The sequence below is a fragment of the Medicago sativa genome, chromosome 3 (genome assembly GCF_051527215.1).
Source record: "Medicago sativa cultivar Bolivia chromosome 3, Bolivia_mono, whole genome shotgun sequence".
Lineage (NCBI taxonomy): Eukaryota > Viridiplantae > Streptophyta > Magnoliopsida > Fabales > Fabaceae > Medicago > Medicago sativa.
In genome coordinates, this window is record NC_140751.1 from 9,246,322 (window position 1) to 9,258,479 (window position 12,158).

The window sequence follows — 12,158 nt, forward strand, 5'->3', positions numbered from 1 at the left end:
AGAGTTCTAAGATGATGAACTCTTTCAAAAATTAGTTTACGCCGCTTTAGATGTCGCATACACGGTACTCTTTATTTAACGAGAGAATAGTTTGTTGTGTACTCATCATACGGTCTTCTTTAATATTCTCCCAACCTTATTATGGAGAATTTTTTGGTGGTGGCCGGGATTTGAACTCCGGACCTTTGCATATTTTATGCATTGTCCCAACCAACTGAGTTAAGTGTGTCTACGTTAAGGTTACATTTAAGTCCACTTGTGGCTGGTTTTTTCCACCATTAACTGCTATCATAACTCGGTCCGGGCTGTTGATGCGGATCTACGTTTTTGTTCCTCGTTTGCATCTCTTGTGCCATTTTCCATTCTTCCAATAAATGCATGGCGTGCTAGCTCAAGCACCTGGGTTGTTGTCTCTTCCACTTGGTGCCATAATTTTATGTTCCTTCTTTTCCATAAACCCTAAATGATGGATGCGAAACGCTCATGTTGCGAGGCATGGAGGCGCTGCAATAAGAGAAAAACCGCAACTTTCATGTTGTAATTTTGTTTTTTCATAAACAGAGACCTGCTTGAAATCTTTAAAAAATATATGAGACCAAATTAAAATCTAAAATGAAATGGAATTAGGTATTTTTTTAAGTTGATTATAAAATAATTATCAATGTAATAAATTTTATAAGATAATATTTTAACAAAAAAAACTTAGGTATAATTCCTTATGTGCTTTTCACACGGTTCTTAACTAAATTCACCATGATTTTCTTAAATCCATAATTTTCTCATCGTTTGTTATATCCAAAAAAAAGAATAATTTTTAGTTAAGAACCATACGAAAAACACTTAAAGAATTGTACCTAAGTTTTGTCCATATTTTAATTCCAAATTTATTTAGTGTGATCTGTTTTTGATCAAAATTCAAATGCAGATGCAATATTTTAAGAAACAAATTTGGTGCAGTTACTTTTTGCATATTTTTAAATCTTGGTCGTTGGACGGGTTTATGTTACAAGATAATAATTTCAGAGTTGTAATCTAGGCCATTGATCAATAATACTTAAAAAAAAAATCATTCAATAATAATCCAATGGAAAAAATTGAAAATTGAGTGTAATTGTGTTATTTTTCAATTGCAGCAGATCCTAGTATGTATTCTAGGTGTTGTTATTGTTGTTCCTCTAACGAAGAAAACTTTTTTCTTTGAAATGGTGTAAAAAAATGTCTTTTAAAAACAGTTAAATATGTTTTTGTCTCTATAAATATATTAATTTTTTTCATTTTAATCCCTATAAAAATTTCTTTCGACTTTTAGTCCATATAAATTTTTCAATCACCACTTTTATTCTCTATTTTTAAGTCAACTCATGTGTAATCTTTGTATTTTTTAATGAAATTGTATAAAAATGTGTAGAATATTATAAAATTCTCTTCCAAAAAAAGTAGAACTTTTTAACAAAACATAAATTACATACGAATTTTTAACCGCAAAAAAATATAAAAATTCATATTTAATTCATGTTTTGTTAAAAAATTCTATTTTTTTTGGAGAGATACTTATAATATTATAAACATTTATTTAAAACTTTATTCAAAAATATGAATTCTACATATGAGTTTACTTAAAAGGAGAGACCAAAAGTGAAGATGAAAAACTTTTGAAGAACTAAAAGTCGAAAAAGATAGAAGAACTAAAACGAAAGTTTATATATTTAGAGGAGGCAAAAAGATATTCAATCCTTTAAAAAAATGTCTCTTTGTGAGAGTAACCACAAAAACTGCATCTCTATAAAACCTTATACAAATTTTATCTTTTGTTTTTTGTTGATTCTAATTGATATAATTGAAAATTCCATATTAATTATATTGTGTACCTTTTTTTTTTGTTGATAAAATTTATATTGTGTACCTATTGTTCCTAGACTTCATCATCATGTTATAAAAACAATTATTGTTCGGTTATACTTTTATTTCTTCAAGGAATTGCTCGGTTCTTGCTTCTTACTATCGTGAGATTTGAATTATGTAAGTTATAAGGTTAAGCACCACTCCTTCAAAAAAAAGAAACGGCCAAGCACCTCATCATATTCAAAAATTAAATTAGATTTTCGTGTTTGAAATTTGAATAATTTAGACTAACAAATTTGGAAATTTTAAGACCAAATGAATGCGTATTTAATGCATGCTTGTATAAGGAAAGGGTCATTAAAAATGTGATATGTGATATGTTTAAGATATATGATATCGCGGTGAATTAATTTGACACTACTTTTTTTTATCAAGGATGTAATATGTAGTTATGTACATACCCTTGAAAAATATGTAGATATGTACATAACCATTTTTTTAAAATAATATTTCCATATTTGAATTTGATTGATTTATATGAATTACTATTATCATAAACAAATACATTAGTAATTTCGCACAAATAAATTCTACTTTTAAAATGCAGCAATTTAAATCGGTTTAAACATTTTAAAAAAAAAAAAACAGAAAGAAGGGCGGCGGTGGGTAACAGAGATCAGAGTAATCAAGTGTGATAAACTGTTTTCTTATTAATGATAATTCAAGATCCAAACACCGTATTTTAACACAAAGTTAAAACAAAGGCCTAAACCCTAAAAGAAACTTATACCAATTTAAATCACTGTGATTTTCCTTAATGATGACATTTGGGCTCAAATGCAAACGGTCCAACGGTGTAGAGTTTTAAAGAAACCCCCTTAGACACCGATTGTTTCACTGGCTTAAGAAGAGCCCCAGTAAGACCACCATGAAGATTTGAGGGTTTTAGTACATTTGGTGCACTATCCAAAACAACATTGCAATGACGAGTTGAATAACCTACAATGTTCTTTGCACCTCCGATATAGAAGTAACCTTTCTTATCAGTCTTGGCTTTAAGGACCAACTTGTGTTTGGGGTTGTTGCATTGGAGCTTCACAACAGCACCTTCAATTTTCAAAACAACATAACAATGTCATTGTCTTTTAGCAGCAAATAACACAACGTTGGAGAAAGCTTTGGTCATAACTCTGATGAAATAATACATAACAATTTGGACATACACAAATAAAAAAGGTAGAAAATAAAATTATTAAATAAAACGTGTTTTTAAAATAATTAAATAATGTGCTATTTTGTAGGCAAAATTAATAACGTGTTATAATGTTTGTGTGGCTATAGAAGTTCTTCTATAACCTTGTCATGTCAATGAAAAAAAAAAACTCAAAATGAACGTATATATGGAACCAGATCTATGGATGTAATAATATTTTTAGATTTATCAACATTGTAGATAAAATATTAGGCCAAAAGAAGGTGCGTAAAAAATACACTCAATTTGACATAATATATTACTTATATGTTTTGATTCTTCATGCAAGATTGTAGGCAATTCTCGGTGTGACAAAAGATAGTAGAAAAAAAAAAATAAAAAAAAATACTTTGTAAAATAAAAGATAGTAGAAAAAAAAATTACTTTGTAAAATAAAAAGACAAATAAAATGAAATGGAGTTTAAGCGTATAAAGTTGAGAAACAAACCAAAAAGAGGTGTAGCCCCCTTTAGAGTGTCAACACCAGTATGGTTGCATGATTTGACATAAACAACTCCTTCAACAGCTATCAAGCTTCTTAAAACAATAGGTGTGTGAGTAGGGGCATGAGCCGGAGGGTGGTGATCGTGGTGAGTTGGGGGCTTTGCAGAGTGAGGGGGAAGTGAAGGTGCGTGAACCGGAGGCTTAATGGGGGCATGAGCAGGAGAGTGATGATGATAATGGGTGGGTGGTTTTTTAGGGTGACGAGGATGTAAAGGAGTGTGAACATGGGAAGGGGCAGGGGATGGTGAGTGATGTTTGCGGTGGTGATGAGTTGGAGGTTTGGCAGGGTGAGGATGATGTAAAGGAGTGTGAACCGGAGGCTTAATAGGGGCATGAGCAGGAGAGTGATGATGATGATGATGGGTTGGGGGTTTTGCAGGGTGACGAGGATGTAAAGGAGTGTGAACATGGGAAGGGGCAGGGGATGATGAGTGATGTTGGTGGTGGTGATGAGTTGGAGGTTTGGCAAGGTGAGGAGGATGTAAAGGAGTGTGAACCGGAGTCTTAATAGGGGCATGAGCATGAGAGTGATGATGATGATGATGGGTAGGGGGTTTTGCAGGATGACGAGGATGTAAAGGAGTGTGAACATGGGAAGGGGCAGGGGATGGTGAGTTATGTTGGTGGTGGTGGTGATGGGTCGGGGGTTTAGCAGGGTGAGGAGGATGTAAAGGAGTGTGAACATGAGAAGGTGCATGTGATGGTGAGTGGTTGTGGTGAGGTGGGCTAGCTAATGGTTTATGAACCGGTGACTTAGTTGGGGGATGAAGTGGAGTTGCTGGTTTGTGATGAAAAGTTTCTAACTCTTCAGCAAAAGCTATGAATGAGGTTATTTGGAGAAAGAGAAAAACCAATACTAGAGTTTTGGCCATTTTTTTAGTTTAAGAGAAGGCAAGCTTGAAAGAGAGGGAGATGAGTGATGTTGGTGTGTTGAGAGAGTGTGAGAGTTGATCTATTTATAGGATCTAATGCCTAAAATCATTGCGGTTTTTCTTTATGTGTTATAAACCTTGTTTCTTTATTTATGTTTTTTAGTTAATGCCCAAATTCATTGAACTTTATTTGAATTTAAGGGGCAAACTAAATTGTTTCTTTATTCGTGCTTGTCAGTGCAAGACATAAGGAAAAATTTGGGGAAGGGTTCAAGGGAATACTGAAGTGTAGGAAACTTGTTTTGAGCACCAACGAGAATATACGTATTTTATTTTTTAAAGGAAGGGAGAATATACATATGGTATGGTATATTTTTTTGGTGGTGATATGGTATGGTATAAATTTACACATAATAATCTATACCTTTTTATAAAAAAAAAAAATATAAAAAAAATCGATGCTTTTTTGTCAAAAATAAATAAATAATGACAATTAAAATTTTGTTTATTGACTTGTTTAATAAAGGTGTTGCCGGAAAAAAAATTTGTTTATTGACTTGTTTAATAAAGGTGTTGCCGGAAAATTCTGAAGGACACCTTTGCAAATTTTGAAGGACATCTTTGCAATTGTCAAAACAAAAAAAAATTCTTGCCTTTCTGTATGTCCCACTATTTTTTTCCCTCTGATGCCTCCATTAAATACTTAATTCTGAAAATTATGACACTTGAATTATGATCTTAAAATGTTTGCAATCAGATTAATATTGCACTATGGTTATGACTTACATATTAAAATGTTCCTTATTTTCTTGCATATCAAAAGTTTTTAGTCCCTATAAATATTCAGAGTGGGATATCATTTGTTAAGAATTTAAAATAGGAGCAGACTTACATACAGTTCTACATAAACAGTTCGACCTGTGCTTCATATAGATTTAATTAAACGACATCATTTAAAGCAAATAAAAGGGTGTTGGTATGCACGTGACTTGGCCAAATTTAGCACAAAACAGCATACACCGTGTGTAAATAACTGTACATAAGTGTTTTCCTTTAAAATAAACAATTTTTAAAACTGTGAATATTTACAGGGACTAAAAACTTAATTAACCCTTAAATCAATTCTATAGTGGCAATGACACTTTATTGTAGAATTCCATATGAAGCATACATTTTCTTTTTTTTAAACATCATATTACGCACACTCCCTAAAAAAAAAAAAAAAACATCATACTAAGCACACGTTATAATGTTTTTTTTTTTTTTTGAAGGAACGTTATAATGTTTATTATTTCACAAATTGAATTCGTGGTATAACTTGAAAATGTTTAAGAGATTATTACAAATAAAATATGAAATTAATAATGGTCCAAAGATGACCTGATTATGGCACAATTTTTTTTTTCTTCTAACGAATTTAACGCCGAAACTCACACTAAGTGTCGAGAAGTGAATAATTTTAAGTCTTCGTAAGCTTAACTCAGTTGGTATGGACAATGCATAATATATATAAGGTCTGAGATTCAAACCTCGGCCACCACAAAAAAAAAAAGTGAATAATTTTAAATTCAACTTTAGACTGGTGCATATCAAATGTATTTGCAGCTACCATCACAGTTGTGTTTATGGATAATAAATTATTTTTGTTTGGATCAAGTAGCCTACTGACTTGAAATTTACCTCTTACGGTGGAGAATATATGTTCGAACTCCGAGCCCTACGTATATAACACCGTGTCCTTAGCAAATGAGTTAAACTAAGGAAGACAGAAATTCATTTCCCCTATCACTCTCTTTATTGATATTTCCCTTGTTCCTATTCATTATTCGTAACACCTTTCCTCACAAAATCAGATTTTCTTTTCTCTTCCCTTATCCTCTCTATCGGCCACCTCTTCCAACTCTCAATAATCACTAATTCTCATTGTTTTCCCGATTGTTTCAGCAAGCAAGACATTATCTTTCCTTATATCAGGGATTAGGATCTGTTAATACCTTTCTACTTCCAGGGGCAACAATGAATGAATGAAGCTCGTTGGGTAAGTAGCTAAATGATAACAGTGATATTGAGAGCAAGGAGAGTAGAATTTATTTGATAGCATTAAATTGTCTGTTTATTCCATTGTCCACAAAGGGTTTAAATAAATAATATGTGAGCATAGAATTCACTATTTGTTACCTAGGGCAAGGAATCCAAAGCTAAAATGACAGTTCATACACTAGAAATTTAAACTACTGAATGTAAAATACTGAAATTTAAATGGAATAAGAAATACTAATAACTAACTGTCACAGCAAGCTTTAATTTACTCTTTTCCTCCTACTTGACCGAAAGCCCATTCTTTCTACTCAACTTGGAAAACTTCAAGCTTTAGTAAATCAAGTGTGTGCATGTATGATTCTGATACCTACTAAACTTGAAAGGGTTCCTAGGATCAATTGTTGGGATTGATGACTAAGGATTGGGATTGAAGCCAGTGTCTCAAGAGCAAGAATTGGAGGAAGAATCATAAGCTGAAGTTTGGGGATTGCCACAAGTGATTAAGTTGCTGCATGTATGGTTTTAGTATTGTTTGTGCAATGTTTAAATGATTATGCATATTGGGCTGTTAAGGACATTAGAATGGTTGTTGTGGCTGAATTTCATGAAATGATGGTTAAAATTCGTAAGGACTGGTTGTGGTTTTTGGGTCATATATTTTTCTGTGTAACTCAGATTAGAGTGATTATTGGATTTTTAGATTCTACACTTAATTCTCTTCAGTTTGGTTATAAATTTTGTATGTTTCGGATTAGAAATGGATTCAAAAAACGCATTTAAAGTTTGTAAAATCCTGCTGAAAATCGTCTACGGGTTTGACATGGATTTTTCCGAAATAAGCTAAAACGTGCATTTAAGTTGGTGAATGGTTCCAGAACTTAGTATGTATGTTCAAATGGCTGAATAAGTGTTTGTTTTGAAGTTGAAATGCAGAAAGTTAGAAGTTATGGAGCTGACAAGAGTTGATTTGGGACTTAAATGGTGTAGAGGATTCAGGAAAATGCTAAGGTGAGTTCCTTTAGGTAGTACACACTCCTTGGGTAGTGAATATACCATTAGAAGGCCAACATGTGATTTTGAATAATTAGAACATAGTTAGCGTATTGTGACTTAGGGTCCGTTTGATGGTCAGGATAGGATAGAGGCATGATATGATACAAAGCTGGATAGAGATAAGATATGATAAAGACATGATAAACATTAATCCTATCATGTGTTTGCTGAGCACATGATAACAAGCAGGATATCATTATAATTAAATGAAAAAATTGCTCTCATAATTAATTAAATATTGTAAAAATGACATGTTATTAATTATAATAGAAAATACATGCTATCATTATTTTAAAAATGACAATATTTTAGAAATGGCAGAATATCAAGATAATAAATAAGGAATGATCTTCTAATTCGATCAGGATAAATTTCTAACACAACCTATACTCAGGATAGAAATTACAAAGGAAAGTCAGGATATGATAAGAAAATGGTTTATTTTATCCTATACATTTGGTGCATCAAACATAAGATTTAAGCAAGATATGATTAATGTATCATATCTTGTCTCTCTATCCTAACCATCAAACGGACCCTTAGAATCATTAAGACATAATTAGCATAATTATGTTATAAGTTAGATAGCCTTCCTAATTTATTCTAAAATCACTTTTATGTTAAGGAGTATGTTTATCGTAGCGTAAGTGTTGGAGGAAAAATTTGCTAGGCATGGTTTTGATGCATTTATGGATGTATTCATGTTTTTGGATAAATTTGGAAATTGAAACTTGTTTGATTACTAGAAATTATTTCAAATCCTTTGTTGTTGGAAATGAATACTTTTTTATGTGAATACTTGGCCATTGTTTGGCTAGAAATTGAAAATCCTTATTTTTCCGACTATGTAATCAAAATGACATAAAGAACTCCACATAGTTACTACCATAAGCTTATACATATTGACATAAGAGTTACGTTTAGAATGAATTAGTCATGAATATTATCTCATGAGTAAATTTTCAATCATTGGAAACAAGGAATTTTAAGTTATGAAATTTCGGCTTAATTAGTCGAAGATAGTGTTATCAGATTATTTATATGTTAAAGGCGGGATCACTACGTCTTTATTATTAGACTCAGAATATTATCATTATAAGAAAATCAATTAAGTTATGACTCTCTAACTCCCCATTAGTAGTGGAGTTGAGGTCATCTCATGATTATAAGAAATCAGTTAAGTCGTGACCCTCTAACTCCCCGTTATTAGTAGTGGAGTTGAGGTTCCCCGTTAGTAGGGGACATGCATTCAGTCCTGCACGACGACAAGAGGAGTCAGGTGTTAGCCTTTTTAGGAATTTCACCGGTTATGTTATGGGAATAAATTTCAGAGTTACTCCACTCAGGATTATTCCGTAAAAACAATCCAGATTAATTGTTTGTTCAACACTAACATTTCTAACATAATATGACTGACATTATGAATATGTTTATGTACAAGAATATGATTATGATTATGAATAAGAATATGACATTATGATAAGGATCATGATAGTATTTTAGACAGCGATCCTAGTTATCCCCTGATCGCTTAGTTATGCATGATAAAACTGTATAAACCCGAAATGTGTTGAGTTTAGAAACATATGGCGATCATAGGTTCCCTGAGATTGCCTAGAGCCTAGGATATGTGGAACTCACTGAGACATCCTGTCTCACCCCCAATCCCTTTTATTTATTTCAGATCAGAAGGTTGTACGTGGCAAAGGAGACAATACAGGAGGCTGAATGATATATTTTCACATGTTCGTGTCGTACTAGTTCAGATTATTTATTATGGTTCAGACATGTATTTGCCAGATGTATCCAGATAGCAAATGTACGATCCTGCAGTGATGTATATATATTTACTCAATAGAAAATTGTTATCATTGTAATTTTAATGTATACAGTACTAAATTTAAGGGTTAATTATGTTTTAGGTCCCTATAAATAGGCGTGTTTCCAACATTAGTCCCTACTTAAATTTTATTAAATTTTTGGTCCCCAACGTTTTTTTCCGTTAGCAAAATAGGTCCTCGCTGTTAATTGTTGCTGATTGAGCAAACGGTGAAGCACGCGTGGATGCCACATCTGACATTTTTTGTTGGATTAAATATGTTTTTAGTCCCTATAAAATTGAGTCATTTTAAGTCTAGTCCTTACTTAATTTTAATATTGTTTTAGTTCTTACAAAAATACTATGCACTTCAAATTTGATTAATTTATGCTTAAACTCTTAAGTTTTTTAACAATTTTTTTAGACGTGTTAAGAACATTACTAAAAGTCCATCCGCAAAAAATTATCGCAAAATTTGATTTATATATCCAGATTTTATTACTTTTATCTTTAACATTTATCGTTTTTAAAAATTCATATTTAATTCGTTTCATGTTAAAAAATTCTAAATTTTAGTAATTGAACCTTTCATAGTGTTCTAAACTTGTCTCAAAAAAATCGTTCAAAAATTTAAGACTTTAAATATAATTAAACAAACTTTGTTTTAGCAGAGACTAAAATTAGAAGTATTTTTTTTTTTGTAGGGACTAAAAAACCTACTAAAACTAGTTATGATAGTATTTTCATCATGAAAAGATATTTTTGACTAATAATTATTCCAAAAAAAACTATCAATTCGGCAACAAAATCACTCATGCCCGACAATGCAAGAGAAGTCATCAATAAGATAGCGAAAATCGTGAATATTTTTGGCATTGGAATAGCCATTCCGCCCATTTCGTCAAGATAAAGAAGACGTAGTCTATCATAACTAGTTCCTGCCAAGAAAAAAAGGGCAGTGCCAATAAATCCATGAGATATTATTTGTAAAACGGCCCCGTTGAGCCCAGTATCACTTATAGAACCAATTCCTAGAATTATGAAACCCATATGAGATACCGAAGAATAAGGTATTTTTTTTTTTTTTTTAAAATACGTTGACCAAAAGATGTTGAAGCGGCATAGATTATTTGAATAAAACCTAATATCATTAAACATGGGCAAAATATTAAATGAGTGTGGGAAAATAATTCCATATTAATTCAAACCAACCCATATGCTCCCATTTCATGCAAAACTAGTGGCACTATACAAGATGCCTACAGATCAATCCAAGAGTAATGCTTAATTCAATTCTACAAAACCAGATTGTATTGTGAGGGATGCCTCCTACTTATAAATACCTTTTCAAGTTATAGTTTAGTCCTTACTTAATTTTAATAGGTTTTTTAGTCCCTACAAAAAAAAATACTTCTAATTTTAGTTCCTGCTAAAACAAAGTTTGTTTAATTATCCTTAAACTCTTAAATTTTTGAACGATTTTTTTGAGACAAGTTTAGAACACTATGAAAGGTTCAATTACTAAAATTTAGAATTTTTTAACATGAAACGAATTAAATATGAATTTTTGAAAACGATAAAAGTTAAAGATAAAAGTAATAAAATCTGGACATATAAATCAAATTTTGCGATAATTTTTTGCGGAGGAACTTCTAGTAATGTTCTTAACACGTCTAGAAAAAAATTGTTAAAAAACTTAAGAGTTTAAGCATAAATTAAACAAATTTGAATTGAGCAGGGACTAATACAGAATGCATAGTATTTTTGTGAGGACTAAAACAACTATTAAAATTAAGTAAGGACTAAACTTAAAATGCCTCGATTTTATAGGGACTAAAAACATATTTAACCCAACAAAAAAAGGTCAGATGTGGCATCCACGTGTGCTTCACCGTTTGCTCAATCAGCAACAATTAACAGCGAGGACCTATTTTGCTAACGGAAAAAAACGTTGGGGACCAAAAATTTAATAAAATTATAAGAAATCAGTTAAGTCGTGACCCTCTAACTCCCCGTTAGTAGTGGAGTTGGCTCCTCATTAGTAGTGGAGTTGAGGTTCCCCGTTAGTAGGGGACATGCATTCAGTCCTGCACGACGACAAGAGGAGTCAGGTGTTAGCCTTTTTAGGAATTTCACCGGTTATGTTATGGGAATAAATTTCGGAGTTACTCCACTCAGGATTATTCCGTAAAAACAATCAAGATTAATTGTTTGTTCAACACTAACATTTCTAACATAATATGACTGACATTATGAATATGTTTATGTACAAGAATATGATTATGATTATGAATAAGAATATGACATTATGATAAGGATCATGATAGTATTTTAGACAGCGATCCTAGTTATCCCATGATCGCTTAGTTATGCATGATAAAACTGTATAAACCCGAAATGTGTTGAGTTTAGAAACATATGGCGATCATAGGTTCCCTGAGATTGCCTAGAGCCTAGGATATGTGGAACTCCCTGAGACATCCTGTCTCACCCCCAATCCCTTTTATTTATTTCAGATCAGAAGGTTGTACGTGGCAAAGGAGACAATACAGGAGGCTGAATGATATATTTTCACATGTTCGTGTCGTACTAGTTCAGATTATTTATTATGGTTCAGACATGTATTTGCCAGATGTATCCAAATAGCAAATGTATGATCCTGCAGTGATGTATATATATTTACTCAATAGAAAATTGTTATCATTGTAATTTTAATGTATACAGTACTAAATTTAATGCACATGCTAAATATTCTAGATAAGTTTAATATGAGTGT

At 31.9% G+C, this 12,158-nt stretch overlaps 1 protein-coding gene and 1 non-coding gene across 2 annotated transcripts; both read right to left on the reverse strand.

The window, feature by feature from the left end:
- Positions 1–115, reverse strand: LOC146935499 (U5 spliceosomal RNA). The gene has a single exon (XR_015033902.1). It is a non-coding gene; the product is annotated as a U5 spliceosomal RNA (small nuclear RNA).
- Positions 116–2,656: 2,541 nt separating this feature from the next.
- Positions 2,657–4,470, reverse strand: LOC146935500 (uncharacterized). The gene is made up of 3 exons (XM_085757633.1): positions 4,142–4,470; positions 3,543–3,961; positions 2,657–2,949 (listed from the first exon to the last, which is right to left on the reverse strand). Exons 1-3 carry the CDS (start codon positions 4,468–4,470, stop codon positions 2,657–2,659), a joined length of 1,041 nt encoding a protein of 346 aa, XP_085613759.1.
- Between the last annotated feature and the right edge of the window lie 7,688 nt (positions 4,471–12,158).